At 43.0% G+C, this 24,811-nt stretch overlaps 1 protein-coding gene across 4 annotated transcripts in view; it reads left to right on the forward strand.

Moving 5' to 3' along the window:
- The window catches only part of HTT (huntingtin), a 4,811,037-nt gene that overhangs the window by 3,900,576 nt on the left and 885,650 nt on the right, over nucleotides 1-24,811 (forward strand). For all 4 annotated transcript variants that reach the window (XM_044062924.1, XM_044062926.1, XM_044062925.1 and 1 more), the window contains one exon: nucleotides 1,249-1,439. In XM_044062924.1, coding sequence (XP_043918859.1) covers nucleotides 1,249-1,439 — 191 coding nt within the window. The remainder of the gene's footprint in view (nucleotides 1-1,248; nucleotides 1,440-24,811) is intronic.

Consider the following 24,811-nt stretch of genomic DNA (forward strand, 5'->3'; position numbering starts at 1 on the left):
TGCAGTAGCCTCCTCTCTCTCCAGATCTCTTTTTTTTTTTTGCCTGTTTTCCTTTTGTATTGTCAGGTTGTGGATGTGTCCACTCTTGTGTATATCGATTAGTTCTGGTTTTGTGTCCTAGCATTGTCTTTTCATGGCTCTTGCCTCCCTTTTCTAGGCAGAAAAGCTCTGAGTAATTTGGTTCTCTAACTGCATTTATATCGGAGCTCCCCATGAGCTCTTGACGGAGTCTATGTGAGGCACCTTTAAGCTTTGAAAGCTATCTGGTCTCTAAGGTAGGACATAGCTTAGGCTACTACAACAGCGATTTATTAGAACATCCACTTTTACAATAAGTTTACATATACAACTGAGTGATACTCTGACGCTAGACATCCTTTAAATGCGTATATGCAAAGTCTGCCTTTCTTTCATGGAAGTTCTTGGTGTATTAGTCTAGATAACACATTTATAATTTTAATGGGTAAGTGTTGTTTTCTGTAGTTTATTACTGTCAAACTCATTTTTCTACAAGTGCAAGTCCTCACCCCCACCACCGTGTACTGAATAAATGAAATATAATGTAGGGATCCTGTACGTAGAGATGAAACACAATTTCCCCAAACTAGTTCATAATTAAGAGCCCAGTCCATCATGCCTCTTGTCAAAGTGTAACCACTATACTAAACATAATACAAAGTAACCTTTCTGACTTATTCCATTGTCTCCCCAAACATCATTAGTAATATATGAATTTATTTAATGCATAACATTTTTTATCATTCATTGCCATTGTTGGCCTGCTGTAAAGATGGCCTTTCTCCTCAGTGCATCTCTGTAGCAATATTCATTTGTCTGACGAAATATGTTAAACAGAAGCACGTGCATGTATGTTCAAGGTACAGTATGATGAATGAGTTAGAGAAAGTGTGTGTTTTTTTTTAAATCTACTTTAACATTTTATTCATAATATGCAGTATGGAACTGCTGTATTAAGGGAGAAGAATTGTACTCTAGCACAAGAACAGTAGATTTCTAATATATATTCTACCCGAGATGTTTTGGTCAATGCTTGTGTAAATATTTTATAGTTGTGTAAAAGAGTTGCGTTTTTATACAGTGTAAATTGTTAGCTGTTTAATACATTAAGAAGTAATTTAAGTCTCATGTAGGGGAGCTTTTTTAGTAGAATGTACTAATGCTAGTAGTTGAAAATCTGTTTTACTGTTACATCCCTTTTACATACTTCTTTCCTTTATTTTTTTAAAGAAGCAAGGCAGCATATTACAGCAGCTTGTGAGGCGATGGCAGAAATGGTGGAGAGCTTACAGTCGGTTTTGTCATTTGGACACTGGAGAAACTGTAGTATTCCTGGTTTTCTTACTCCTGTCTTGCGGAATATTATTGTTAGCCTTGCCAGAATACCACTTGTAAACAGCTTCACTCGAGTACCTCCTTTGGTAAGTACATTTTTTTCTGAACACTAGCTCTAAATTCTTAAGATACCTAAAAGTGATAAATCCTTTACATAAGGTGTTTCATTCTTAGCTGACAGTTTGTTCCTGGCATGCTAGTTAAGTATTGGTATGGGAGATTCATCTTGTTGAAAGGTAGTTTAGCTGTTGATTTTTCTGTTTAAATTTAATGATTTTAAATATTACTGTTTACTGGATTTAATACTGATTGACATGTCATAGGAATAATGACAGAAAAGATGATCTGTCTCCAGTTATCACTAACAAATCCAAAACTTACTGTGAGTACAAAGTTCTTCCATTATTTGTCCTTTACTTTTTGCTATTTTTCTGTGAGCTAAAACATCTACTTAGCCCCTTCTGTAACTACCAGCCTTAAATGATGTTTATCCTACGTTTAGTCCGTATTTCAGCAGTTAGTAGCACTTTCAGCAGCTCTTTTGATCACAGAAATAAAGCTGAGTGCGAGTTAAAGCATAATAAGCTAAAGCGAGTGTTAATGTAACACTGAGGGATTGTAATGTGTCCCTGGCTGAGCTGCTGTTCATCATTAATCTGAATTCAGAAAAAAGTTAGAAGGTCCCACACTGGGGCCTCTGCACACTCATTCCAGTCCATGGTGTACACCGCCTTGTAAGATGTATAAGCTTGCTTGATCTGTAAGCATATCAGTTCTTTTTGGTTACTTACACAGTTTGGCTTGTGAGCATTGCTATCATCTGTGCAAAAAAGCATTCCTAGGGCACCTGTGGCTGTCAGATTGCATCCCAAGACTCACACTGGCATTGTGGAATTTGATATGAAAAACTGCCATAAATGTCAGTATTTCAACTCTGCCACTAAAAAATACAGAAGGAATAAACTTTTGGATGTTTGGATTTTGGCTTGTCTAGCTGCAAAAAAAAAAAGAGACTTCTACTTGAGCACCTGAAAAGATTCACTACGTGACCTCAGATATAGTTTGGTGCATCATTGCAGTGACAGACACATGGAGTGCATGTCACAGCCCTAGCACTTGAAAGTCTAGTAATAAGTTAGTTGCTTCACTGTCTGAAAATCATAAGCTTGTCTGTGGCTACAAAGTGCTCAAGTCAGCACCATCTTTATTAAATTATTACTTATGACATAGATAAATCATATAGTTATATAAATGAAAACAAACTATATTGACACAGTCTTAGCTGTGTAAGCATTTTACATTTCAGACCGTATTGACATAATTTTAGTTGCAAACATTATACATCACTTATGATCTACCCAGTCATTGTCAGTCAAACAATACGTAACTCATTCAAATATTGTCTTCTTTTCAACCTCATTCCTCCCCTGTATGTATTGTTCTCATAGTTCCCATTTCCTATATAATTTGCTCCTACCCTTTTCTAAATATCATAATTCCAGTTCTTTTATCTTTGTTACTATATTCACTACTACTAGTATAGTTGGTTTAGACTTTTTCCAGTTTCTAGTAATTGCTTTTTTTGGCAGCCATCGTAATTAGAATCAGCAAGGCCTTACTATGTCTGGGCAATTCCGATTCTGTGTAATAGCTCAGAAAAATCATTTCCCTAGTTACACCAATTTGCCCACCCAGTATCTCTCATAGAGTGGTCTACAGGGAATTTTTAAATTCTGCCAAATCATTACTCTCCCAGAAATATGTTCCCAATTACTTCTTTCATCCCCATCAAACCTCCAGCATTTGCTGTCTACCTGAGGGAAAATTCTCTGGAATCTTCTTGGGGTATAAAAATATCTATGTAAACATTTCCAAGCAAAAATCCTAAATCTTCTAGACTTTGTTGCATATTTGGGAGACAAGTATATATATCTCCTCATTGTTTCTTTGTGAATTGCTCGTCCAATCTCTCTTCCCATTCCTTTCTAACCTCCTCTGAATGATTCTTTTAGTTGTCGTGCAATATTTTGTATGCTCTACTAATTATTCCTTTTTTGACAGCAACTCCTGTTCTAGATTCTACAAAAAAAAAAAAACTCTACCAGTGCTGGTCTTTCCTTTGGGGCCACCACTGTTTCTTTCTCTTTGCCTGTTCTCTGATATCAATTCTTGATAGGGAAGGCAATCTGTAACCTGAGTAGTCCAAATAAATTATTGGCATCTTCCCATTCTAGTACCTTTCCCTCCTTAATTATTTGCTCCCTATACCTTGGTTCCTTTGCCAGTTTTCTCCAATAAATTCCAGCACATTTTTGACTATTGTCTGAATCCCAAGTTGCAGTTATCCCTATCAGCAGAATCTACTTTTTCCATTTCTGTGCTGGCTTAGTTCTTAGAATATTTTCTGCTGCTTTGTGCATTTAATATTCTATGTGATTATTGCTGTTCTCCTTACAGGTCTGCATCCAAAATCCCAGTCTCTCCTTGTTTCTTGAGCTTCCCCCCTGTTTTCATCATCATCCCTTTCCACTTTAAATCATAGGTTTCTGCTTGTGCTATGTATTGGAGCCTTAACTGTGCAGCTCTGAAATACCCCCTTCAAATCAGGCAAACCCAGCCTGCTTGTTCTATTGGAAGAGTCATTATATCCCACTGACTTTTGCATCTTTCCCTCCCAGATAAAATCCTTCAGCTTTATAGTAGTTGCAGTCCACAACTTCTCTGGTTGATAAAAATATGCCTGACCCATGTATAAGACTAAAGGAACTAAAAACATTTTAACTGCTTGTATCTTACTATCCATATCCATATAACAGAGATCCCATTTATTCAGTTTTTCTGTTATCTTTTGTTTAGACTCTTCCCCCATATCCTTAGCTGCCATATCAGAATCATTTTTAATCCATACTCCTAAATAATTCATTTTATCATGTCCCCATAAATATGGATCTTGCTGAACCAGTTTGTGCGGTACATAATTTACCGCTATTGCCTAATAATTTTGTATTCTGAAAAGATTTGAAACTGTCTCAGAATTTTCCACAACACTGAAATGTCCTTTTCTGGTTTTATCAGGTATAAAATAATATAATCTGCAAATAGAGCCAGCTTTTCTTGGCTACCACACCAACTATGTCCTTGAATTTCTTTGTCCCTTTTTTTCTTTGCCAGTGGTTCTAAATATAATGCAAATAACAAAGAGGGAAGGAGGACACCCCTGCCTGGTGGTTCTGCTCAAGCAGAATTATCAGAGAGGAGAACCCACCCACTTTAATTTTCACCGCTGATCTCTCATATTTCCTCCTAATCAGCCTTATAATTTTAGCAGGGAATGCAAATGCTTCCATTGCTGTGCTCATAAAGTCCCAGCTTATTCTGTCAAATGCTTTCTCTGCTTCAAGACCCACCAACAATAGTGGTACTTTCTTAGATTCTGCTTCCCTCTTGATCATCAATGTTCTGTTAATATTGTTAAATGTTTGCCACCCCTCCACAAAAAGCAGTTGATCCATATCTATCAATTTTGACATCACTTTTGCAATTCTTTTAGCCTTATGCCACAAGTACCAGTATGATTCCATCACAGTCCATGTAGGTGTAAATGACCCAAGATGTACCTCCCAGGGCTATATGAAGGTAGACATTGTGTAGCTTTCCTTGAAGGCTTATTGTAGCCGAGGCACTAGAGAATGAAGTGTGCTTATACTGGTACGTTGTGTCATTTTTGCGGTGGAGCAAACAGTTTTTTTGGAAGTTGTTGCTTAATTGTGTAGCTTTCAGACTGTGTGTCTGAAGCTGGAATGAGCCTACCATTGAGTAGCGTACTGCTGTCAGCAAGGATGGTGTCACAATTTGAGCAAAAAAATATTTATTTCAACAACTGTGTGTATTTCTGGTGTCATTGTAAGGGTATCCAGTAGTTGTCAACTTAGGAGGACATGGTTAACAGACCACATTGGTTAGCCAAGGATGGTCTGCACCTTTCCACTCTAGGCTTTTGAATACTGGCTAAGTCTTTGTCTGCCTCACAGTACCTTTTTAGGCAGTGCCAATTTGACAAACCTACCGACATAGCAAAATCAACTCAAAAGAACCTGAAGGTGTTACTAAAATAACAAACCCTCCAAGCCCTCATCACACTCGAGTATAGATATCTGTGCAGTTATTGAGACATGATTTAAAGATGCAGAGAGTACCCCAGCAGTGCAAGGATTCAGTGCCTTCCACAGTTTTTGACCAGTAGCTACACAGACAAAGGCTAAAGGTGGAGGTGTCACAATATATATCAACAACAAGCTTGCCTGTAGGGTGGTCAGCCAGGATGACATGCTGGAGTTCCTCCTCGTGGGATAAAATTCCATACTATCTAGCTAGCTATAAGTCACCCTCCATGTCCGAAGAAGCTCATAGTGAATACTTGGACCTACTGGAGACACTTAGCATCCAACCTAACACCTTACTCATGGGAGACTTTAATTACCCCCCAGTAGACTAGGAGTCCTACATAGCTTCAAATCTGTAGGCACAGAGACTACTGGACTTCGTGAATAGAAACATCCTTGATCAAGTAGTGATTACGCCCACTAGAGGCTCCAACATACTGGACTTCATGCTCAGAAATACATCAGAACACTGCACCCCCCCCCCCCCCCCCCCAATGTCTCGTCCTCACTGGTAAGGTCCGACCCATAAAGCTGTCTCCTTCAAAATCAAAATTAACTCCATTATCCCTTTAAAACCAGTAACAGTTAGGAACTATTCTAAGGCAAATTACCTGTTATTAAGTGATGATTTTTTCAAAAGTTAATGCCCCTCCAAACCCCGAGAACACACCAACCTATGCTGAATTATTCTCAGAAGCTCTGTACAACCATGTCACTGGCTGCATATAGGCTGCTGTACCTACCAGAAGTAAGCCCAGAACTAGCCCCAGAAACAAACTGCTTTGGTGGCATCCCAAATTAAACAGTATGTACAACAAAAGGAATACAATTATGGCAAAAGTCAGGAAGGTAATTTCCATAAAGATATCAACTCCCTCATTAAAGTTGATAAGGAATTAAGAGGGCTAATTAGATCAAGCAGAGCCTAAGATATCCTCCCAGGTGAAAGATAACCATAAGGCCTTCTATAGCTGTGTCAAAAACCTCAAGAGCAGCACACACCAATGTGCTGAATTGGTGGTTAATGGGGCCACATTCGCCAAGTCTGGCAAAATAACAGACTTGTTGGTGGACAAATTCAGTTTCAAAATAAAAAAAAGTAAATTTAGTCCTGTAAACAACGTGGTAATTTTCTAAGTTCCAGTATACTTTTCACCACCTTCCACCCCAAGCATCCTGCCTAGTAATACCCTCAAACATAACCCTTCCAACTATAACTAGGCCTCATTGACTGGCTGCACTCACTAAAGCTAGGAATACTATTTACATGGTGACAGCTTGTGCATTGGTGTTTGATTCTAATCAGGATAAGACAGCCAGAGTATATGGGATAGGGGGTTTAGATATACAACTGGAAGAAAGTTTCATAAATGTGGGCTGGAAAATATTACTTAGGTGGCCACTAAATTAAGAGCAGCTAAAGAAAGAGTGAATCATTGTTTACTGTATAACTTTGGTCCTGATTTGATTTTGAGTAGGAAAGTGAAGAATATTTGGGATGAGAGAAGGAAAGTTGACAATGGAGGAGAAAAAAATAGTTTTTGCTGTGGGTAAGTTAATATCAGAGAGTTGTGGTTATTGGTCAAGTCATTAGATATTGTGATTTGTTTGTAAATTTCATTCTCACGTCAAATGAGAGAATGTTGTAAGGATTTCCACTTATTTCAGTTATCTTTCATGTGGTTCTTATTTTTTTTTAAATTACACCAGCTGGATGAATGCTGTCTTGCAATTCTGAATGTAGAACACAATCTGTGAGAAAACCAGTTGACCAAATAACATGGCACTATTAGTGTCCAGATTACAATAGCTAGGAACACTGCTTTGGATAGTTCAAGATAGATAGACGAGACTAGGTTGCCAGCATTTCTGTAGAAGTTGAATGCATTGGTGAAATTAAAGAGGGCAGTAGTTGTGCTGCTGTTTGGGCGGCCGCTGTGGTGTAGCGGTTAGCGTTGCTGCCTTACAGCACGAAGTTCTCTGGTATGGTCCTCGGCTGGCGTGCCTTCTGTGCAGAGTGTGCATGTCCTCCCTGTGGTTGCATGGGTTTCCTCCGGGTACTCCGGTTTCCTCCCACATCCCAAAGACATGCTGTAGTTGGAATGGGCACCCTAAGTTGGCCCTAGACGTGAATGCGTGCGTGTGTGTGCCTTCTGTGGAAGGTTGGGTGCTGGGCTGGCACGTCAACACCATAAAAACTCCACTGCCAATCATGAGCGGACAGGTGAATCTGCTGTGGCGATCCCTAATCGGGAAAAATCTGAAAGAAGTAGTAGTAGTAGTTGTGCTGTTGTTTGATCAAAAATCCTGTTGGCTGGGGAGAGAATGTTATTACTAGATGGGTATCTATAGGTTTTTCCAGAATTTTTGATAGAGGTGATAATAATGGCAATGGGGTCTGTAGTTTGTAAAATCAGGGGAAATTCCCATATTTGTGTAAGGATATGATGAGACATTTTTCTCATATAGTTGGTACATGTTTTCTTTGATAGAACAGCTTATTGGTATGGAGACTGAATAAACTGAACTATCTGCTGCCAATTTGATATGTTCTGATTGGTAGGTGGTAGAAAATAAGCAAGGTTGTTGGAAAGAAACAACAGACAGCCCAGGGGTGTTGTGAAGCCCAGCACCATAGGCAGAGGGCCTCCCTAGCCTTGGAATGTTAATTACTTCCATCATATGCCCACCCTGTCAGGCATTATTGCATTCAGATAAAGGACTGCCTGTTACATTTTGCATATGTTTTATTTTTATATATTTGATGTAAAAGATCCTCTGCTTAATGTTTCAAATTTGATGAAGAATTGGTTATTTTTGTTTGAAGAAGTATTTTATATCCAAAATATAAGGTGTGTCTGTATTTAATATCCACACACAAAACACAAGTAATCTCAGTGGTATCCCCAAAGTCTCAAAACAACCCACTAAAGTGTTGTGGGTCCAAAAACAAAACAGTGTAAGAAACTTCTCTGTGTGGAACATTTTCAGTCCATATATTTCTAGTTAATCACTGTATATTAATCAAATCAGACAATAGTAGTAGAAGTAGCGAGCGTAAACTCGTCTCAAGTCAAAACAAAACAAAAACTAATAATAGAAAATATATAATTGTACAGCATTATAAGTATTTGAAAGTAATCCAAGCAAGCCAGGCAGTCTGTTTCCAATCGAAAATCCTTTACACAGACAAGAGATCCAAGTAAAACAAAAAGAGTAATAATTTCCTCACAAGCTTTCTAAATATATATATATATATATATATATATATATACTTTTTATCAGGCATGGGAGTGGTTTATTGTGCTGTAAAACAAAGTGTTATTGGTACACATGTTAAATTCACATCCCTTCCCCCATCAGTGTGACATTCAAGCTGGTCCTGCCTTACTTAGTAGCTGTCATCAGGTCTTCTCAAGCCAAACCGAGACACAGCAAAACCCAGGTTTCAGTCCCAAGGGACACACAAGACTAGGCAGTGGGGGGTTTCCACACCCAAACCTGGGAGTAGTAAGATTCCCCCCTATGGAAAACTGTCTCAATGACTTACGTTTAGAACTACCAAGCACTTCCCAACTGAATGCTCCTTTAGGCGGAAAGATTGGTCTGTAGGCCCAAAACTGGGAACTCATTATCCAGGACAAATGGGTTTTAAATATAGTGTCCCAAGGATACAGATTTCATTTCCACACGTTACCAACACCAAACGGGTGGCCAGATCAACCCCCAAATCAGTGGGCAGAGGCCCAAAATCAATTACTCTCTCTCTTAAACATGGGGACTATTCAGTTGGTACCAGAAGAGGAAAAGGGACAAGGTTTCTATTCAAGACTTTTTCTGGTACCCAGAAAAGGCAATACATGGCATCCTATCCTGGACCTTTCTATTCTAAACACCTTTCTGGTGATTCCAAAATTCAAAATGCTGTCTCTTCACCAGCTGCTTCCTATGCTAGGCAAGTATGCATGGTTGGCAATACTAGACTTAAAAGAAGCATACCTGCACATCCCTGTCAGGGAGTCTTGCAGAAGATACCTATGCTTCAAAGCAGGCTACGTGCACTATCAGTTCTCTGCACTGCCCTTTGGCTTATCTGCTGCAACCAGGGTATTCACAAAGTGCCTAGCTCCAGTCATTGCATTTTGCAGGCAAAGAAATAGTCAAATGTACCCATACCTGGACGATTGTCTAATTCAGGCAGAAAGCAAGGACATTCTTTTGAATCATCTGGCCTTTGTTCAAAGGGTACTGACTTGTCTGGGGTTCACCGTAAATGAAAAGAAATCCCACCTGGTACCCTGTCAACAAGTTATATTCCTGGGAGCAAGCTTGAATACAATTTCCCAGATGGCTTTCCTCACGCCAGAGAAATGGATTCATTTGACAACTTACTTCAAGCAAGTGGCCACAAAAATCCAGCTATCTGCAAGGCAAATACTGCAAGCCTTGGGGTTCATGGCCTCCTGCATTTTTCTAATTCCATATGCAAGGCTGCATATGAGGAAACTACAATGGTATCTCAAAAGCTAATGGTGTCAACATTCACAGGATCTAGAAGCAAGGATTCCTATCATACCTTGCCTACGCCTAGAGTTCCTTTGGTGGGCAGAAGCCTGCCACCAAAACAGGGGACTGCCATTCACATTACCCCCTGCCGCCGAAATCTTAACAGATTCATCAGACTATGCATGGGGGGCTCACCTGGCAGGGAAGTGCATTCAGGGCGAATGGAACCCAAGTCAAATGCACCTGCACATAAATAAAAAGGAAGTGTTAGCTGCACAGAATGCTCTGACAGCCTTCAAGGACTGCATTCTTCCAGGACAACTAATGGTAAAGATGGATAACACCACTGTCATGTGGTACATAAACAAGCAGGGGGGTACACATTCTTACCCCCTCTGCAGACTAGCCGTGGCATTGTGGAACACAGCCTTGAGCTACCAAGTGAATCTACAATCTCAATTCCTGCCAGGAAAACAATGTACACTGTTAGACAGACTAAGCAGAAACCTCATGGACCCACACGAGTGGAAACTGGAGTCAAGGATTTTCAACATGTTGACAAGCAAATGGGGGAGCCCAGATATAGACCTGTTTGCCTCCCCCCAGAACCATCAACTGGACAAATTTTGCACAAGGATTCCCCACAAACTAGCTTGGAAAGTGGATGCTTTATCCTTCAGGTGGAGAAACCTATCATTTTATGCCTTTCCTCCTCTACCTCTGCTCTCCAAGGTACTACTAAAGATCAAACGGGACAAGCCAAGGATGATTTTAATTGCACTAGACTGGCCTCACCAACACTGGTACCCACTCTTGCACAGTGTGTCACACTTGGCTCCATGGGACCTGCCTCAGACTTCTTCCCTGTTGTCTCAGCAGGAGAACCAGATCATGCACCCTCAGTTTCAAACCCTGAACCTAGCAGCCTGGCTAATTACCTAATCTCTCCTTTACCATCCCTCAGTAAATCAGTGATGGATATCATTTTAGAGGCAAGGAGGCCTAGTACTAGAAAATCTTATGCTGCAAAATGGAAAAGATTCTGTGCCTGGAACCAGTCTCAAGGAATGAATGCAGCAGTGCCCAATTTACCTCAGATTCTACAATACTTGACTGAGATGCTTCATAAGGGCTTGTCTTTTTCCTCCATCAAAATTCATGCCTCAGCCATTTCAGCTCATTATAGCACAGAGCCTCCCCTCTTCTCTCACCCACTGCTCAAGCAGTTCCTCAGAGGGGCCAAAAATTTAAGGCCACCCAGGAGAGCTCCAACTCCAGCCTGGGACCTTAACTTTGTCTTGGAGAAACTCACTCTTCCTCCTTTCGGGCCAGCTGCTACTGCAGATTTAAAATTACTTTCCTGGAAAACAATTTTCTTTTTAGCAATCACTTCTGCAAGAAGGCTATCTGAATTACAGGCCCTTATGGCAGTGGAACCTCTCATCATCTTTCATGCAGACAGGGTGTCACTCAGAACCAATCCCTCCTTCATGCCCAAGGTGGTATCCAGTGTGGCTGTTAATCAGTCCATTCATTTGCCTACCTTCTTTCCTAACCCATTTGCACAGACAGGTTAGATTCTACTTGGATAGGACTAAACCTCAAAGGAAATCTGAACAACTGCTAGTGGCATTTACTGCAGGGACAGAGGGGAAAGCTATTTCAAAACAAACCATTTCAAAATGGATATACCACTGCATTCATTTCTGCTATAAGCACCATGGAAAACCTATCCCACAGGGCATCAGACCCCATTCAACCAGAGCTGCATCTACCTCTACAGCCTTTCTCAGGGGCATCCCTACTAGGGACATCCTAGAAGCTGCTACCTGGAGTTCTGTGCATACTTTCACCAAGCATTATAATTTGCCAATTTTCTCTAAATCCAGAGCTCGTTTTGCCACTACAGTCTTACAGGGCCTTATAGCTGGTCCTCATTCTATTTAAATTCCTCCTCCCAACCTTAGCTTTGGGAATCTACCCAAATGTAATGACTGCAACAGTGAAACACGAAGAACATAGTACAGTTGTGTACACTTACCATAAATGTAGATGTTCGAGTGTATTCACTGTTGCAGTCCTGGTTACCCTCCCTCCAGCCCCCTTTCTTCTTTTGGCTATACCTTTACTCTCACTTACTATGCTCTAAAAGCTTTTTGGTGTATTTGCTTTTTTGTTGGAGGTATATCCTTGTATTTATAGATTTGATTGCTTCCCATTGGGGGGGGGGGGGGGGGGGGTCACCTGACATCTGAGGCAAGAAAAATTGATGTCATGACGTCGGCTGCATGTTTTATACCCCTGACGACCTGACATCATGGAAGAAGGGACAGCAACTGACACAGGACCCAAGACTTTGTTAATCAGGCCGACTGAGGGCTACTGCAAGCAGATAACCCAAATGTAATGACTGCAACAGTGAATACACTAGAACATCTCTACATTTATGGTAAGTGTACACAACTGTACTTTCTGTTAGCAACATGGGTATGTATTGGAGCATGCACATGGGCATGTCTCTCCTTAGAGGAAGGAATGGTACATTTTGGAGCAGTCTTGGGCATGCATTTGGCTCACTCATCTTCAAACAAGGTAACTTTCCTCAGCAGGGGCACAGACGCATGCACATGCTTGAGGAGGCATAGTAGACCCTGTGATGACTTGGGTCACACATCTCCCACCCAAAGGGAGGGTCAAGGACTTAACACTCTTATTGCTGAGATTTTGATGTAGGCTGAACCAACATCTGTGTCTGCTTGGATGACCTTCCATCCAGAATGGGGGGGGGGGGCTTAATAGCCAACAGTCATGGAAGGAAAAAACATGGAAAAAGTAATGGGGACTGCGACATATTGCATTAAAAGGTACCCATGAATGGCCAACTAAAAGTCTACCATAATGTAAATGGAAAGGTACTTTATGTGCTTTTCTACCTTGGGCAGATGTACATTTAGATTAAAAAGTCCATTTTTTTTTCTTTCATGAAATTGTGCTTTTTCTTTTTTTGTTCTGTTATTGTACTTTTGCTGTACTATTGTTGTTTATTTTTTTTCTAGAAAAATGTCAGATAAGCCTTCTGGCTTAAAAAAGATTCCATAATCTGATGACCAAAGGAATGTGTATACTGTTTGGGTCCAAAGCATCTACAGGTAGAGTGTGACATTTGTGTGAGCTTTAACTCCAGGATTTTAATTGATAGGAAGAATAAGCTTAATTTGAGAGGTCTTCTTCCTTCCAAATCCTCTCCTTTGGTTGCTGAGGCTCAAACCTCTAAAAAACCTGATAAAGAGGGTGAATCTCTTTCTAAGGACAAGGAGACTTGTAAAAGGTCTCCTGATCATCCTTCCACCTTGACCATGAATTCATCACCTTCGTCGGAGCTGCCTGCAGAACTTTTGAAAAAGTCTGGTCCTACCCATTGGGATCCGAAGCTTTGGATGGAAAAATCTCCTCAGATCCACAGGCCACCTCTGACTTTGAAACATATCTCTTCTAGGTTGCCATCTCCTTTTCTTGAACAGTCGTCCAGAAGATATTCTAGGCCCTCCTCAATGGCTTCTTCTCTTCCGTCCTCCAGGAGCCTATCTGAGACAGATGTGGGTAGGATGATGAGGAAGATGTTCTTCGTGTTTCACTGTTGCAGTCATCACACTAGGGCTACCCTGCCATGGGTAGCCCTCAGTCAGTTATCCTGCCAGGGGTAGCCCTCAGTCGACCCAAATACTGGAGGCTTGGTATTTCTGTCAGTTGCTGTCATTCCAGGACTGACTTCAGGTCGTCAGTGGTATAAAAACAGGCAAGCCGATGCCATTACATCAGTCTTTCTTGCCGAGGAGCCTGAAGCAGAAGCAGTTTGGACGAATGCCGGTCGGCCACTACCTGAGTTTTCATTTCCGAAATTGAAGTTGAAGTCTTCTAAAGCTAAGTACCCCATTGGGGATCATTTTTTCTTGCTCTAAGTGATGTCAGAAAAAGTTAGCAATTGTCTCGTCTGTGGAAAGCAAATACCACACCGAGATTTCCATTCTTACTGCATCACCTGTTGGCCCAGACCATGACGTCCCTTGCTGCCAGTTTTGTGCTTTGTTCAACGCCCGAACTATATGTCGTCGGGCCCTTATCGTAGCTAAATACTTTCGCTCTCTATCTCCGTACTCTGAAATGGCTTCGGTAAGTCATCCGACTACCGATCTTCCGAAAAAAACATAAGGATAAAGACAGACACAGACCGCACGGGTCCAAAACTGCTGACAACGCTTCCGTTAAGCTAGTCACCAGTTTGCCGGTACTCAGTGAGGTGCTTTCGCAGCCCCCTGATGCCCGCTTCGATGGATTAGCAGGCTGCAACCGAGACCAGTTCGGAGTCAGGTATGCCACACGACTCTTCTACGGAACCTGCGAATGTCTACCTTGGATGGGTCTGGAGCCGCTGTGCAGGTACCGGCTTCTGAGGAAGTTCTTCACACTACTGATATTCAACAAAATCCGATGGCTTCTTTCACTTCTTCAGTTCTTTCTAAAGCTACCAAGTTTCTAAGGCCCAGAGTATGAACTACGCCTAAAGAACCGACAACCCAACCTCAAGCGCCTGCTTCCATGCCTCAATCTCAGATGCTTAAAATGGCGGAAGACCTAATGCTGATTAGGGGAAGCCAGCCTACCCCAGCTAAAAGAAAAAGAGACTTGTCCCCAGCAGCTTTATCTGAGCAAGATTCCGACGACTCTAAGGTTTCTGATTATGAAGACATGCCCTTATCTATTTATGAGAATTCAGATGCAGAGGAATCCATTCCTTCTGCCTCTCCACCAGAGGATTTTTCTTTTAGTGAATCTCTACATACCTTTGGAGAGCATTTCCATTGGGAATGCCAGGATTATCCTCAGTCTAAAAAGAGACTCAGGGAATTTTTAGATTTACCACAGTACAGACCCTTAGCTATTCCTCCTGCTTTGGATGTTGTGGATGATGTTTATATGGAATCCAGTCTAACTCTGATACTCTTATCTCCTGCTCCCAGAAAACCTGACGGGTACTACAGAGTCCCTGACTCTCACAAATTTCTTTTCAAAAATCCTATTGCTGACCCAGAGGTCATCTCCCAAGGACCTAAGGGAATAAAAGCAACCACAGTTAAGAAGCCCACCCCCGCGGACAGGGATTTCTGAGCTTTAGACAGATGAGGTAAAAAATTATACACCTCTGTAACTCTTGCCATTAGAGCATTAAATTGTCAGTTTCACATGCTGAAATACCAGCAACATACTATGGCACTTATTAAACAAAAACTATCTACCTTCACTGATTGTGCAGGAAATAAAAAATTACAGGAGCTCATGCATTCTGCAAGCCAAGTTAGTAAGCATACCCTGCAATGTGGATTTGACGCCCTAGAAGCATCCTGCAGGACAGCAGTCACTGGTTCTGTACTTAGAAGGCATTCTTGGCTTAAGGAATAGACCTTGCCAGATTGTGTCAAATCAAAATTATTGGATGCACCACTGAACAAAGACAATCTGTTTGGCACCAAAACAGAAGAGGTTCTAAAAAAGATGGAAGAAAAAGCTAAGTCTATGCAGACAGTTAAAGTTTTTTTGCAAGTCCAGCCTCCAAGATTCAGTAGGCATTGCCCCTCAAAACATTGGTCCTTTCCAGCCCCCTCAAGGCCACCTCCGACTAGACCTAGGAGAAACAGACCTCCCCAGGCAGCAGTCTCAGGGTTTGCAGAGATCTAAGCAATGGAGTACCTCCACTTCTAAAACAGGGAGTGCTAAGCCACCCCTTATGGAAAGAATTCACAATGACTTTTCAACTCCATCTCTTACCTCTGCCCACCTGCCTGTGCCCCTAGGAGTAAAACTTGCTCCCATGCAAAAAAACTGGACCTCCATCACCAACAATCGATGGGTCCGCAACATAGTGTCTCAGGGGTACAAATTTTATTTCCACACACTGCCAACCCCAAAAGGGTTCCCAGATCTTCCTCCAAACCAGTGGGCAGAGGCACAAAACCAAGTTCATTCCCTGCTCTCCATGAGGGCAATTCAACCTGTTCCTGCATTCCAGATAGGCCAAGATTTCTATTCACGAGTTTTTCTGGTACCCAGAAAAGAGGGCACCTGTTGCCCAATCCTACATCCATCCATTCTAAACACATTCCTGGTGGTACCAAAATTCAAACTGCTCACCCTCCAGCAGCTTCTTCCTATGCTATCCAAAGATGCCTGGTTAGCCACTCTAGACCTAAAAGAGGCCTATCTGCACTTCCCAATCAGAGACTCTTGCAGGAAATTTCTACATTTCAGGGCAGGATCTATGCATTAGCAGTTCTCTGCACTTCCCTTTGGCTTATCCACTGCTCCCAGAGTTTTCACCAAATGCCTGGCTCCAGCCATTGCTTTTTGCAGACAAAGAAATATTCAAATTTACCTTTACTTGGATGACTGCCTGATTCAGGCAGACAGTCAGGAAAAACTGTTACAGCACCTGACATTTGTAAAAGATGTACTGACCTCACTGGGGTACACTATAAAAAAAAATCCAAACTAGTCCCCAGTCAGAAAATTGTATTCCTGGGAGCAAGCCTGGACACAGCATCCCAGATGACTTTCCTTACTCCAGAAAAAGAAGTGTATCTGACAGGCTACATCTCTCAATTGGCCACCAGAACCCAGTTATCCGCAAGGAAAATCCTGCATTCTAGTAATTCTCTATACCAGACCACATATGAGGAAACTTCAGTGGTACTTAAAAAGCCTTTGGTGTCAACATTCTCAGGAACTGGAAACTGTTATACCTATGATACCTTGTCTAAGGAAAGATTTTCTTTAGTTGGCAGCAGCATGCAACTACAACAAGGGACTTCCTTTTCACAATCCCACACTGCCCAGACCCTAACCACAGATGCATCAGACTATACTTGGGGTGCACACCTGAATGGCAGGTGCATTCAGGGCCACTGGAGCCCAAATCAAATTCATCTACACATCAACCAAAAAGAGATGCTAACTGTTCAGCTTGCTCTGACAGCTTTTAGACCCCTACTCTCTCTGGGGCCTCTACTAATCAAAACAGACAACACCACAGGGATGTGGTACATCAACAAACAGGGAGGAACCCACTCTTACCCACTATGCAGGCTAGCCATGGCCCTTTGGCACATGGCTTTAGCCATGCAGATTCACCTGCTAGCACAATTCCTGCCAGGCAACCAAAAGTCTCTGGCAGACACCTTAAGCAGAAATCTCCTAGACCCACATGAGTGGCAATTAAACCACAGCACCTTCAGCCTCATAACACAGAAATAGGGTACCCCGAAGGTGGACCTATTTGCCTCCCACAACAACTACTAGCTCAGCAAATCCTGCACCAGGGAAACTCACAGCAAGGCCTGGAAAGTGGATGTCCTATCCTTCCAATGGGTAAACCTCTCGATCTATGCATTTCCCCCTATACCTCTTCTTTCAAGGGTGTTACTCAAAATAAGGGAGGAAAGACCAAGGGCAATCCTGATTGCTCCAGACTGGCCACGCCAACACTGGTACCCACTGTTGTGCAGCCTGTCACCATTGACTCCATGGCACCTCCCTCAGATTCCAACTCTCCTCACGCAGCAAAGGGGAGAGTTCTTGCATCCACAGTTGTAGACCCTGAACCTGGCAGCCTGGCTTATTCCTTGCCCTCTCCTCCAGTGGCCAGCAAAAGTAAGCAAGTCCTGGACATTATACATGAAGCCAGATGACCCAGCACTAGAAAATCCTATGCTGACAAGTGGAAAAGGTATTGCTCCTGGTTCCAGAATAAAGGAGCTGAACCAGCACAGCCCTCCTTACCTCTCATCCTGGATTACCTAGCAGTTCTGCTTCACAGGGGCCTATCCTTCTCTTATGTTAAAATCCATGCCTCTGCCATCTCTGCTCATTACAGCACAGAGACACCTCTATTTTCACACCCACTCATCAGGCAGTTCTTTAGAGGGGCTAACAACTTAAGGCAACCCAGAAGAGCCCCTACCCCTGCTTGGGACTTTAACTTTGTGTTGGAAAAGCTCACGCTTCCCCCCTTTGAGCCTGCAGCTTCAGCAGAGTTAAAATTCCTTTCTTGGAAAACAGCCTTGCTTCTGGACATCACTTCAGCTAGAAGAGTGTCTGAGCTACAAGCACTCATGGCTGTAGAACCTTCTTCATTTTCCATGCTGACAGGGTCTCCCTCAGGACTATAACCCTACTTTCATGCCTAAAGTAGTCTCCAATGTGGCTCTCAACCAATCTATTCATTTGCCCACCTTTTTTCCCCTACACCTCAAAATAAGGGGGAAAGGATCCCACACTCTTTAGATGTGCATAGACAGCTCAGATTCTACCTGGATAGGACTAAGTTCTTCAGGAAACCTGACCAGTTACTGGTCAGCTTTGCAGCAGGAGCAGAGGGCAAGGCCATATCAAAACAAACCATTTCCAAATGGATAGCACACTGTATCCATTTCTGTTACAAACACCACGGGAAATCACCCCCAGAGGGGGTCAGAACACATTCCACTAGGGCAACTGCCACTCTGCAGCTTTTCTCAGAGGGGTCTTGTAAACGTTTCTACAAGCACTGCACCTATGAGGAAAAAATACAGACAGCTAGAAGAACAAGAAAAATAAATGATCAGCAAAGCAAGGCATCCCAGGGTCAGTACAGTTTTTATTATTCCTTGACTAGCTAATTTGGCTGATTTAACTGACTGACAAATCATGTATCTGACTTGGTTTACTGACTGACTATGTATCTGATTGACAAATACATCAGTGAGTACATTACTTTTATACAGTTCTTGACAAATGCAGTCCTGCCTCTTTGGATATACATTGTGTCCTAAGTTGGTCATGCAACTATTTTAAAAGTTGTTTTAAAAGTGCTACAGCAGACAGTTTTCCTTTATTGGTATACAAGTACAGAGTAATCATTTCTTGCTTCAGCTTGCTTTTGTCATCATATGCTCTTCCTGCTTAATTGTCTTATAACATTTCTAAAGAGTATTTATTATTGTTACAGTTGCAGTTTACATTATTGCTACTGTTGAATAATTCAGAATTAATGAAAGTTTGCAACTTACAAAGTAGTGCAATACAAAAGCTTAATAAAAACTTCATATAAGTCTGCAGCTTTGCAGCATGTATATGCAAGGCACAACATCTGCTCCTGTCATTCATTCTATAGATAATGTGTGAAGTAGAACAATATACATTTCCTGATTCTTTGATGTTAATGGCATATATGTACATTGTACAAATCATGTATTTTACATTATTTGCATTCTTTACACATATAATTTAGGAATATTTGATCGAAATAGAAAAGTACTGATTAATACATGTTTTATACAACTTCTAATAGAAAAGCCATTCCTGCTCTTACAATACATCAGTGTGTCAGTGTGTGACCCTTGTTTCAGGCTGCTGTGACCTTTCCATTCTGTCTTTTTCCTAACAAGTGGCTGAGCTAACAATTCTAAAAACCACTGCGAAGTCTTATAGCTAGTTTGCATCTGTTGTCTGACATTTGATTATTAGAGGAATTATTTTCAATATATCTATTTATATTAATAATTATGCCTTGATAAAGAGAGGAATTATTCATAAGCACTATCTTATCTTGGCTGATACTTTTTTAACCAGGCATTGTATTTCCATGCAGCTTTGTATTCATGTTTTCAGTCACTGGCATTCACATAAAAGATTGTTCACACTTGCTGCTCAGGGAAGATTAAAGTAATGCTGGTATCTCAAGATTTGTATAACAGGTCCCTACCAGGGACATCCTGGAGGTTGCAACATGGAGTTCTGTTCACACCTTCACCAAGCATTACCACCTGCCTATCTTTTCCAAATCCAGGGCAAGTTTTGCAACCGCATTCCTGCAGGGCATTCTAGCCAGCCCCACCTCTTCTTGACTGCCTCCACCTGTTTCTTCAGCTTTGGGAATCAACCCAAGTATGATGACTGCAGCAGTGAAACACGAAGAACATAGTACAGTTGTGTACACTTACCATAAATGTAGATGTTCGAGTGTATTCACTGTTGCAGTCCTGGTTTCCCACCCTCCATCCCCCTTGTCTCTCTCTCTTCCTCACTCCTTACAATGATATTTGGTATTTACTTTCTACTGGTGGTGTTATTCCATCATAACCTAGCTCCCTATTTGGGGGCTCCTGACATTTGGGGCAAGAAAAACTGATGTAATGGCGTTGGCTGCCTGTTTTTATGCCACTGACAACCTGACTTCAGTCCTGGAGCAAGAGCAACAAACACAGAAATACAAAGCCTCTGGTGTTCAGGCCGACTGAGGGCTACCCCTGGCAGGATAAGAGATGGAGGGCCACCCCTGGCAGGATAACCCTAGTGTGATGACTGCAACAGTGAATACACTCGAACATCTACAGTTATGGTAAGTGTACACAACTGTACTTTTCTTAGGATGCAGATTCAAATGGGAGTTATTTTGACTCCAACCCCATCAGGTCTTGAGAGCCTCCATCCAGCTACACCACCATTGCTTTCTCCTTGTGCAATCCATCCTTTGGTTTAAGAGCCATCGGATCCAAAGATCATTGCTGCTTCGACTTCAGTGGTGTCTCTGAGTCTGTCATCACCTAGCAATTCAGGGCTGAAGGACTCTTGGAGCCAAAGTATTGGCACCGGCTCCAGTGTTTCGGAGTCAACTCCAAACTTGTGGCAGCCATCTTTTTCCCCCCGGAACCTTAGCATTAGCTCAGTTTTGACTCTCTCCTAAGGTGGAGTCCTTCAGGAAGATAGGAGCGGATGGTCCAAGAGGGTCCATTGTCACATGCATTGGTTTTTGCTTCCCTTAGGTGCTCCGCTTTTGAGGTATTGGAGAGAGTTTTCTGTATGCCAAGAGAACCTTGTCCTCTTCATATCAGACTTCCTTGTCTCATTCTGTTTTGCATCCTGAGCCTCAGTCATCTCTTCCACCTAGACAGCCAGTCCAAGATAGTCTCTAGTCCACCCTTCAGGATATTATTTCTTCTGATACTTCCCAGGAGTATCTCACGGAGGAGGTACCTTGGAAGAGAATGTGCAAGAGGAGGTAGGTTGACTCCCTAGAATAGTCTTTCACTGAAGACACTGACATTGATGAGGGGGAAGGCTCCCTTGATCTCCACCTGCTGTCTCCTTTGGAGACATCTTGGAACTCCTTAACAAAGAGGTGTTTGGTCTCCCAATAACCCTTCCCACAAGGAGTCAGTGTTTCTGTAGGCTTTCTGGTCTGACCCTTTTACCTTCTGGGTTAATCCCTGTGCCAGTGTACTTGTAGATCTGGTCTCTCAGTGGGCATGAAGGAACTGGACATCGTCAAGCCTATTCCCAAGAGACCAGACAAAAATCCTTACACCTCCAAAGGACCATCTACAGTGAAGTAAAAGATTGCAGGTTGATGCCATGGTTGTTGCGGCAGCTACAAGAAAGGAACTAGCTAAGTAAGAGTTCCTCTATCCACTCCTAACAGGGAGTCTGGGGCACTGGACAGGTTTGGGAAGGGTTCTTTGCATTATATATTTGATGTTTGTCGATCTAATAAATTGTATCATAGGTTCATAGGTAGGTACTAGGCTATCTGCCCGAGGGCATTTATAAGCCTAGCCAGTGTGTGTGTCGGCTTTCACCGCCCCATTGATTAATTAACTGATCCTCTGTCAAGCAGAGCCAGTGAAGTGATCCCAGGGGTGTATTTTCTGTTACCCATCCACTCGTCAAGGTTTCTCTTGAAGAGTGTTAGTGAGGGTCTCTGCCTGAAGTAATTTGGAATTTTGTTCCAAAGCATGGGGAGTCTCTGTCTCAGGAATCTATCCCTCCAGCATGTTCTATTTATTGTTGTGGCGAGGTTTAGCTCACTAGAGCGCGTGGTTTGCAGTGACTTGGATTTCTTTAGGTGGAGCATGTCCATCATTTCTGAGTTGGACATGGCTTTGTAAGTCAGGCAGATATCACCTCTGAGTAAGCGATATGCCACTGAGTACAGCCGGAGTTTTTTCAGTCGGGCTGCATAGGACATATGTTTGAGGCCATCCTCGGGAGCGGGTTCGAAGGAGTGGGGTGTGAACCCTGTTCCGAGGTTGTCCTTCTCTATTCTGGGCTCCCATTCCTCTTCGGGTGGGCCTACTTTCCGTGTGATGGAGAGGGCTCTTGCTTTCAGAACCATTCCGCCGGCATCGGAACCCCCAGTTTTCTCCTTCTGAGCTACAGCTGCCACAGATCACCTCCCCAGGACACTGGCCAGGGAAGCTGCAGGAAACCCCAGTCCAGGGTACCCACTGTTCCGAGTCCTTGGACGACCCCACTGAGGAGCCCCCACAGAAGAGATTATGCAAGAGAAAACATGTTGACTCACCTGAGTAGTCTTTAACAGAAGACACGGATTACAGTGATGGTGAAGGATCCCTACAGTCACCCCCTGATGATGTCTCTTTTGGAGACATCCTTGAAATGTTAAAGTAGAGGGGTGACTGGAAGCCCTCCAACCCTTCCTCTGAGGAATGCATGTTCTTGCAGGCTTTCCATGCCTGGCCATCTACCATGTGGGTGACCCCGCCTGCTGACGAGCTAGTCCAGCTCGTAGTGTAATGCGCATGGAAGAACCCTGACTCTTATCAGGAGTCCACAATCCCTCGGAGACCTGACAAAATTCTTTCCCTTACCGAGGAGAACCCCACTGGTCCAGGGGGTTACCAGTTGATGCTATGGTGGTGGCGGCGGTCACAAAAAAGGATCTGGCTGAAGAGAGTCCTGCTGTCCATCCACCCAGCAGGGAGTCCCGGGCTGTGGACAGATTGGGGAAGTGAGTATTTGCTCCAAAGAGACTTGATCCCAGAACTCTCTGGATCACTCGCAGGACAGGTGTCTGATGAGGTATGGGACAAAGTTGCCTCGCAGCTTGCTACCCTGGAATTAATCTCTTAACTCATCCATGAGGTTGCTTTCACATGCAACCAAAGGGGTGGCTAGAGCTGCGGGCTCAGGCATTGTTATGAGGCATCATGCCTGGATGCGCATTGGTGACCTAGAGGATCCCTTCAAGTCTTCCTTTTTGAATGCTCCTGTTGAAGCATCTTCCCTTTTTGGGTCCAAAGTGAAGGACATGCTAGCCAGGTGCGAGCAGGATGGTAAGACCCTATCTGCTGTAGGCTTTCGTTTTTTCAATCCTCAACGCTCCTTTTCCAGGAACCAGAGGAGTGGAAAGATGTGGCACAACAAATCTCAGGGTTATTTCCGTGCTGCACGTAGTGGTGACACCTCCAGAGGCAGAGGGGGTAACAACTCCGGAAGACACCCCTATAGAGGCAGAGGGGGGTCTGCGTAACCAAGGCTCCAGGGACTCTTTCTCTGGACAGTCTTACCAGTGCTCCTGAAGAGCTGCCTGATTGCTTGCCTCTGGAAGCAGTCGGAGGTTGTTTCTGTCTGCACCAAGCTGCCTGGTACTCTATTACCACCGATCGTTGGGTGCAGCATATAATTACCAGAGGTTATACTATTCCCCTTATTTCTTGCCCAAAACTTCCATCAAAACTTCCCGATGTTCCACCCAGTCAGAGGGAAGAGGCAGCTTCAGAAATAGAAAAGCTATGCCAAAAAAGTGTCATCCAACCAGTCCCACCAGACCAATGCAGATCCAGATTTTACTTAAGATTTTTTTTTGTGCCAAAAAAGACAGGGGACTGGAGACCCATTCTGGATCTCAGCAGCTTGAAGAAGTCTGTCGCCCAAACCAAATTCTGGATGGTCACGATTCAGTCCATCCTCCTTTTTCTGAGGAAGGGTGATTGTTGTGCTCGATAGATATCCAGGATGCATATTACCATTATTAAAATGGAGAAGCTCTCCAGGCGTCTGCTTCACTTCTGGCTAGGAGCCAATCATTACCAGTTTCTTGCCCTGCCCTTCAGTCTCCCTACAGCCCCCAGAGTGTTCACAAAATGCATGGCAGTGGTCATGGCTCACTTGAGACTAAAAGGATTCTGGGTGTTTCCATATCTGGGCGATTGGCTCCTTACTGCTCCCACAGAGCATCTTCTGGTAACAGCCCTACAATACACATTTTCTCTAGTGGAGATTTTGGGGATAACAGTGCACTGGGAGAAGTCAAACCTGGTCCCTACCCAGCAGATAGAATTTATCAGAGCAGTCTTCAGCACCTGATCCTGTCTGGTGTCGCATCCAGCTCACAGACTCCAGAGATTGAGGCTTCAACTCAGGGTGATAGTCTGTCAAAACAAAGTCTCAGCAAGAGAAGTTTTTTAGGCCTTAGGATCCATGGCAACTTCAATCCCGATAGTGCCTCTTGCCAAGCTGCACATGCGAATTTTCCATTGGCTTCTTCTTTCTCAGTGGCTCCTGAATCACCATCCTCTACATTCCCAGATCCAGATAAGCAACTCCTGCAAACAGGACCTTCTTTGGTGGATGAGACCAGACACAGAACTTCGGAGCCACCCATTGCAGTCCCCTCTGCCGAAGGCCATTGTGACCACGGATGCTTCCTTGATCGGGTGGGGGCATGGGTCATTTCCAGGGAAAGATGGTCCAAGACATATGGCCACTTTGGAGGCCAACCTGCATATCAGCATTCTGGAACTGATAGCGGTGCTGTTAATGTTGCAGGGATTTCATCCGGTTCTTCCATCTGGGACAATTGCAATTCTGTCAGACAACATGTCAGTGGTCTGGTATATCATCAAGCAAGGAGGGACCAAGTCCCTACCCCTTGTGTCGAGAGGCCATGAGGATTTGGC

This window comes from Protopterus annectens, chromosome 2.part1 (genome assembly GCF_019279795.1).
Source record: "Protopterus annectens isolate FY-2018-M chromosome 2.part1, PAN1.0, whole genome shotgun sequence".
In the NCBI taxonomy this organism is placed as follows: Eukaryota; Metazoa; Chordata; order Ceratodontiformes; family Protopteridae; genus Protopterus; species Protopterus annectens.